This window comes from Cryptotermes secundus, unplaced genomic scaffold, assembly GCF_002891405.2.
Source record: "Cryptotermes secundus unplaced genomic scaffold, Csec_1.0 scaffold959, whole genome shotgun sequence".
In the NCBI taxonomy this organism is placed as follows: Eukaryota; Metazoa; Arthropoda; class Insecta; order Blattodea; family Kalotermitidae; genus Cryptotermes; species Cryptotermes secundus.
The window spans coordinates 232,612-240,455 of NW_019722440.1; the positions used below are offsets into that span (position 1 = coordinate 232,612).

Here is a 7,844-nt window from a genome sequence, read left to right on the forward strand (position 1 = left end):
CCGGTCGGAGCGACGATGGCCTGCCTAGTAATGGAGGCACGTCAAGAAGAAGGAGATCTGGCCTCAGCGAACAGGAAACCTGAGGTGGCAGAATTACAAGAGGTACCCGTAGAAGACGCCGAAGTAATGCCGGTCGGAGAACCGAAGAAGAAAAGGCGCAGGGACCGACATCGACGAAACATGAAGAATCCGACGCGGAGAAGTCGTGGACCCCAGATGAAGTTGGCCGTCGTCCACAGGAAGGTGTTCCGCCGCGCAACCGTGGCATGACGCAAACGCCATATCTTCAAGAAATCTACGACCCAAGGAAATTGTGGCCCATGGCACGAATTGGCTGCCGACAGCAATGTGACTAGTCGTGCAGGTGCGACACGGCGCAAGGGAGATCCCGTAAGGAGATGCTCAAGGAGGGTCAATGCTGGGCAAGAAGCCGGGAAAGGAAGGACTAAAACCGTGACAGGACAGACGTCCGGAAGGCGGCGTCAGCCACAACAGAAATGCAGCAAAGGCATAAGGAAACAGGACGTGGAGGAACTATAACGCCTGAGGGAGAAGACCGGCAACGTGATCTTCAGTGGAAGGTTCGCGACACAAGTAGTCGGTATTGCCAACGGGTTACGGAGGATAAAGAAGTGGACCTTATGGAGGAGTCGACCCCCTCCAAAACGAAAAAAGGAGCAGGGCACAGAAGAGGAGCCGGTAAAATAGAAGAACCGGTCTCCCCATTGAGAGTGAATGTGCCATGTGAGAAAGTGATGGATAAATGTGATCTGCTGGCGAGCTGAGAGGAAACCGCTCGAGACAAGCTTTGTCTTAAGAGGGGAGCGATGTAACGGACGAAGAGTAGTCGCTGCAAGAAGAGTACCCGAAACAACAGGAGACACCGCAAGCACAGCTACGGGACGGAAAAGCAACGGGGATGCACCGCTAGGCTATTCGGGACGAACAGCCTTAAGGAGGGAGCAGTGTAACATGTTGCGCAAAGGAGAACCCCCCCACCAGCAGTTGCGCGGCGGGTGAGTCAGCGCTCCCCTCCCCCTCCTCCGCACGGTAACGTAACGGTGACGCAACAGGATTGTTGCGGTAGTAACAGCGGTTACTTCCGCTAGCGTTACTAGCAACACAGCGCCAGGCAACAAGGGTGCCTATTACGTGGCCGTTTTCCGTATTGTCCGATCAAGGCTACATAAGGAGTAGCGAAGGCTATTCACAGTTAGTTGTACTGTGACAGTCAGTTAGTCCTGGAGCTACCGCCGAGTGAGTACGCGAGCTACCTCCGAGTTAGTTCCGAGTTAGCCAGCAACTAGTCAGTTGTATTGCGGCATTTGGAGTGTACTAATTGTGATACTGCAGATAGCAGTAATCGTAAATCTGTAATTTGAGTGATTGTATGAGCGAATGTGAAATAAAATTCGCTACGTCAAATACGGCGTGAAGTTATTTGTCGCGATATACGCCCGATACGCGACAATATATTTAACTACGTCGTGTGTTTCTACACATCAATCAATACTTCAAGGATCTTACCGATAAAGAAGACTATGTTTTTTCCTTTATAGTCTGTAATTTTTAATATTAACTGTGCTACAGTAACCAACCATTGTTTAAATATTGTATTCACCAAATGTCTGACGTACTTACTGATGCAGGAAAAATATATTTGATAAATTATACGTTATAAACTCCTTGATAAGCTTTCAAGGGCACTGCTCTGCTTGCCACTGCTTCCACACTGGTATCTTTCTCGGTTTACTCTTCGACCCTGAAGATGGAGGTGATGCATTCCTCTAAAACTTCAGTTAACTTTCACTGGATTGCACGGCGTTGTATTTCAGAAAATATACGCAACTTCTTAAGGAGCATATCAGGAAAATGATTTTACAGCGAGGAACCCTTATTTATTGTATGTTATTTAGCGATTAGTTCGTTGTAGAAACCATATAAAATTGAATAGTAGCATGATAAATGAATGATGATGAATTGGAAATGATTAGGAAGAAGCTGTCGTGGCGTATTCGAGGTATTATCCTTACTCGTCACAGCAGAGACTCGAACCGAATAGAAGCTTTAGCGCCTCAGCTCTGAACTAATCTGTTCGGCCGAGAGCCTCTTGCTTTCTATAGAGTTCTGTTTTGTCTAATAATGCTCTCGTGCCTGTATTGTACAGGTGCAAGCGAAGTACGGCTATGAGTAATATCTGTAACAATACTGTGGCTTATAGACGCGTTGCTGAGCTGTGACACTGTGAACAGCAGACGTTGCTTGGTAACGGCCGCTAAACACGTCAACAATACCCGGACTGTCGATTGGCAACTGCAGAAGTAAAAGTTTTGGACTATGTAGTTCGTGCCGAAATGTTATAAGCATGGTCAGTCGAGTTCCGAAATAGATTGAAGGAATTGAGAGAGTTCTGTTGCGGGATACTTGCTGGATAGAAAAGATCTGTGCGGGGGAAGATGAAGAATTTCCACTGTTAGAAGCAGTTTCCAGGAAAGGGCTATTTAAAACATAGCAGGCCGAAAAACTTGGCGGGTGCTGTGATGATTTGTGAAGCGTGGAAAATCGCGATGGCGCTGTAATCACTTGTAGTTCAGAGTAGTGTGCATAGTGGTCAATAAATCGAGTCACCAATACATACCCAGGCAAACCACAATTCGTGTCAATCTAGAAGGAAGTGGTCGTGTTCTATATTAAAGTTCATATTGGGAAACTATTAGAGAGAATATAAAAATGTCTGGAAAAGAGATTCTAGGTTATTATGAACCGAAGAAGCATAAGCCATGGTTCGATGAAGGATGCTCAAAATTATTTGATCAAAGAAAGCAGGCCAAATTGCAGTGGTTACAGGATCCAAGCGAGTTAAATGGGGATACTCTGAACAATATAAGACGTGAAACCAGCAGGCATTTCAGGAGCAAAAAGAGGGAATATCTGAAAGACAAAATTGATGAGCTTGCAATGAACAGTAAGAACATTAGAGACCTGTTTAGAGGAATAAATGATTTAAGAGGGGTTACCAGCCTAGCAATAACTCAGTGAAGGATGAGAATGGTGATCTGCTTGCAGATTCCCCCAACATTTTGAATAGGTGGAGGAGCTACTTCCCTCAGTCATTGAATATACATAAGATCAGTGCTGTTAGGAAGACAGAAATCCATACAGCTGAGCCGTTAGTAAATGATCCTAGCGCTTTTGAGGATGAAAGTGCTGTTGTAAAATTGAAATATTATAAATCGCCTGGTAGTTGTCAACCCGCACAAACCCCAACAAAATCTGTAAGTAGATTCTAGAGGGATCTGAAGATGGTGGATGACACACAGAATTACTGGGTTTTTGGACTTTTTCCATCATCCGGAATTCTTGGTAATAGAGGACACTCTAGGTAATGGAGGACACGACGTTTCGGAAAATGCACCTGATTCCGTCTTTAGGTGAGAAAGGAAGACACCTACTCAGTTGGGCCCCTTAGAAAGTGATTGAGATTAGCTCTTTCTAAGGGGCCCAACTGAGTAGATGTCTTCCTTTCTCAGCTGAAAACGGAAACCGATGCAGTTTCCGAAACGTCGGGTCCTCTTTTACCCAGGGTGTCCTCTAGTACCTAGAATTTCGGACGATGGAAAAATTCCAAAAACCCAGTAAAATCTGTAAGCACTGCACTTCACTGTGAGCTGTACAGTAGAATAGGAACACTTGACAGTGCGAATAAATTTACGAAAGAAATACAGTTTCATTTAATTTTCATAGTCGTTTATGATTTTGTGCTAACAAATTTGTCGAAATGGAGTACAGCCCTTCCTGATACGGTATCGGTATCTCACTGGATCAAAAAGTTCGACTTTTAAGGGATCGAACACGGAGATTCGTTACCGTGTACACAAGAATCCACGGTTGATGCTCTTTTACGCCAGATTAATCCAGCCCGTAAACTGGGAGTTTAGCGTTTTCGGCTAAAATTACTAAGGGTGTTCCGTATATAATGCCTCCTATTTTTTAAAGAAAACTACAACAGATACAGAAATCATAATAACGCAGTTAAATAGAGCAAGATTTCAGGTACCTACAGTTATTTTTCCACATAATCACCACCTTTCCTTATGCACTTTTGCCAGCGATTAAAAAGAGCCTGTATGCCGCGCCCGTAAAAGTCTGCGCCAGCAGAGGCTAACCACTTTCTTACAGCTGCAATGACAGCATCGTTGTCTGGAAACTGTTGCCCACGTAGCCCAAAAAGATGGAAGTCTGAAGGTGCTAAATCGGGGCTATAAATTGGATGTGGTAGGACAGTCCAGCCAAACTTTGCAATGTGCGCGGTGGTGCCAAACTGGTACGGGGTCTAGCGTTATCGTGTTGCAAGCGAAAGGCTGTCTGCTTCTCTGGCCTGACTCGGGAAATACGGGATTTCAGCTTAGTCAGTGTCGTCTTGTAGCGTTCAGAATTGACAGTCCCTGGTCGTTATCTGCTGATCTGTACGGATGAGGCGCTGTTCATTGTGAGGAGTGGTAGCTGAGCAGGGACGCCCATGGCGTGGCTTGTCGTGCACTTCACATTCGCCACTGTTGAAGCGCACTACCCACCGAATCACTGTGCTGACTTCCACTGTATTGTCGCCGTACACCTATAGCAAGTGTCGATGGATATCAATGGGTACAATTTGTTCGGCAGTGAGAAATTCAATAACACATTTCTCTTTCATACGCACTTCTATGTCAGACGCCATTTTGGTAGACTGCTCTGCTGTCGCTCTATCTGTCGCACGACAACCAAATTAACAGTACATTGGCGGGAAGGTTCAACCTTTACTACAACACCACCAACATCCAGCTCAGACGTTACATATTAACACAAAAAAATAGGAGGCATTATATACGGAACGCATCATGTACGTACACAATTTTTCTCATGCTACTAAGTGTCCTGCCTATCCCATCCTCCCTGATAAATAATACGAAAACTTTAGGTAAGATAAAGTCTAGCTATCCCTGTAAGAGGCCGTGGAGGGCCATAGGTTAGTGAGACGTCGAGGAAGCTAGATTTTCTAGGCAATCGGCTCACAGATGGTGGTATGTTTGTCAGCCTTACGGGCCGGCAGACCCCACTTTACCCCCAGGAATATCCCTTGTACTCATTTCCGTTAGAGACTGAGTCGAACCCAGGCCCATAATGCTGCTGGAAAGATTGGCTCAATTTGAACCTGCGACCTTCCGGCTTGTAGAATAATGCCTCAAGCAACTATGATACAGCTTGCCCCCCCCACATTGATTTGTATGTTGTGTCCAAAAACTGCCACCTCCAAGAGACGTACGTGCTGCAGAATCCAGCATCAACAGTCATAAAACGGGACTTCCCCAAATGAAGAATAACCGCGAAACTAATGAAACCACCCCCGCCTCTTACTAATAACAGCGTTACAATAAAGGCTCAGACCAAGCTGCCCCGGGAGTAACAGCAGAACCATTAAACCCATGACGTGGACAGACAGAATGTATTCAGTGCTGCACAGTCACATAAAATATTCAAAATCTAAAACTTCATAGAAATGTTTACAATGTTAACCAACAGACAGGAAATCAACACATTATAATACAGAATTACTATAAATGATTCATTCCATTTGAAAACACATTATCGGTCGCCCTTTGTTTTTCGTTTAAAAAGACAGCCAGTATCCTTAAACTGCCGATACCACCGCAGAATGCTCTGTTTACATGGCGGTTCCTTTCTGTGCTCTGCTCTGAATACAGGCTGCACTGCAATAACACACGAATATCTCGTATATTCCAACACACAGAAACTCTTTTCCAGCTTCGTCGTCATTTTATGAGGTATTGGACTCATGCTGCCAAGCGGTGTATCACGATGCAAACTTGGTGAGCTTTCGGATCTTATCATGTAACAATGATATTTGTATGTGTTACTTTGGAAAATATAGTGATCTAAAATAGAAATAATAATTCGTAGTAATCTGTATATCCATAGCATATTCAGTTCAGATTGCCTAACTCACAGGTGGATCCACTCGCACATGTAGATTTACCCTAGTACAGTGTCTAGTAACTAAAATAAGACCTGAAGATGTCACACACGTACCGATACTTGTCATAGATAGCAACTAAACATTCAAAAATTTGCACTGTGTTGACAGCAATGCAATAAAAACTGTCTATGTACGGTGTGCTGTCAACACAGTGTTTAAAGTGGGCGTGTAGGTTATGTACTGGGTACTGCAAAGCGGAACACTGACATGATCATGATTCTTTTCTGTCCTCCACGAATTGGAGAAAACACAACGTGTAGTCCTTTAGTTTCAATGATAAAATGCCTCGATATCTGTATTATTTCACCATACATGTCTCACTTGTAACCTATTTCAGCATTACCTATAATACAGTCGGTCATCTTAACAGCGCGGTCTAAGGCATGAACAGTCTTGGCTCGCTTGGATGCTGAGATCATGGTTCGGATCCCACTCTCAGGGCATGGATGTTTGGTGTGTATGCGTTTTTCTGTGTTTGTGTTTTCCTGTATTTAAGTAGAGGCATTGCGACGGTCTGATTACTCGTCCAACGAGTTCTACCGTCTGTGAAATGATTAAAAGAATAAAACAAACCCCGACAGCCGTATAAGGGTACAAGAGGAACGGGTTAATATAAAAAAAATGTAAACTCCTATAATAATATGATCATTTACGAATACCTGTAGCGAAGCTCTTAAAATTACACTTAAGAATTTTTTAACATACAGTCATTCACCCTTTAAATAACTACATGCATTTGTTAAAATAAAACTCCGTCGAGCTGCGTGCTTCTTGGGAAGCTAGGGTACTCACGAATGTCCCAAAAATTTTAAGGAACACCAAAGCTCATTACCGTGTTAACAAGGGCAAGCCACTAGTCTCTATCATAAGCAGATTAATGCAGTCCTTATCACCCCAAATTCTTTCTCTAAGATCCATCTTAATATTATTTCCTTACCTACGTCTAAACCTTCCTAGTGGGGTATATCCTTCTGGCTCCCCCCACCAAAACCCAATATACATTCCTCTTGTCATGCGTGCTACAAATCCTCTCCATACCGGTCTCTTTGAAAACTATCCACATTGTAAGTAATATATCTCTGCACGTACGTTTACATGTCTTCATATTGCGTGTCAGTTCATTGAATGTGTTCGTTGTTTCACGAGACCCACGTTGACATTCAGTATTTAAATAACATTCATCACCTCTTGTCCTTTCCAGGGACCGCGGGAAGAACACGAAGAACCTGAGAACATACTCGTACCTTGAATCTCAACTCCCTTACTGGCGGCTTGGCATAAGGGACTCCTTGAAAAGCGAATATCTCGCGGCCCTTCCGTGACGTCAGCCGATGCCCTTTGAGACTTCCGTGTTTTAGTACAACTAAATCATCAGCTAGAACTGTGATGATAGTTGTCAGAAGACCAGCTAATCCGCATCTCATAATAACTGCTTGCTATTTAGTTGACTTCTGCGTACGAACTGAAGACGGCTCACTCGTAACTTGCGCGCGCATATAGTACTGGCGGAAAAACGTCCTCTCATGTTGCGGAAAATTACGGCAGGAAACAACGTGCAGGCGTGATTGTGTTATTTTCTTTACATGCACATTTCTTGTACATGATGCATCAAGTGAACGCATACGGGTTGAGCCCCCACCCAACTAGTTGGGGGGCGGGTTGTTCTCGTGTTATTTCTTCCACCAAATAAGAAAAACAACTGACGTAAACAGTCAATTCAATTAACATTTAATAACTGATTAAATACCTACTACCAAAAAGAAAACATCACAAAGTCAATAAAAAGTCCGTCGAGTGTAATTATTTTTTT

General features: G+C 43.8%; 1 protein-coding gene across 1 annotated transcript in view; it reads right to left on the reverse strand.

The window, feature by feature from the left end:
* The window catches only part of LOC111861510 (esterase FE4), a 38,160-nt gene extending 30,636 nt beyond the window's left edge, over positions 1–7,524 (reverse strand). The window contains exon 1 of the mRNA XM_033750352.1: positions 7,279–7,524. Within this exon, the coding sequence (XP_033606243.1) occupies positions 7,279–7,458 (180 nt within the window). The 5' untranslated portion in view covers positions 7,459–7,524. The remainder of the gene's footprint in view (positions 1–7,278) is intronic.
* Positions 7,525–7,844: the final 320 nt, after the last annotated feature.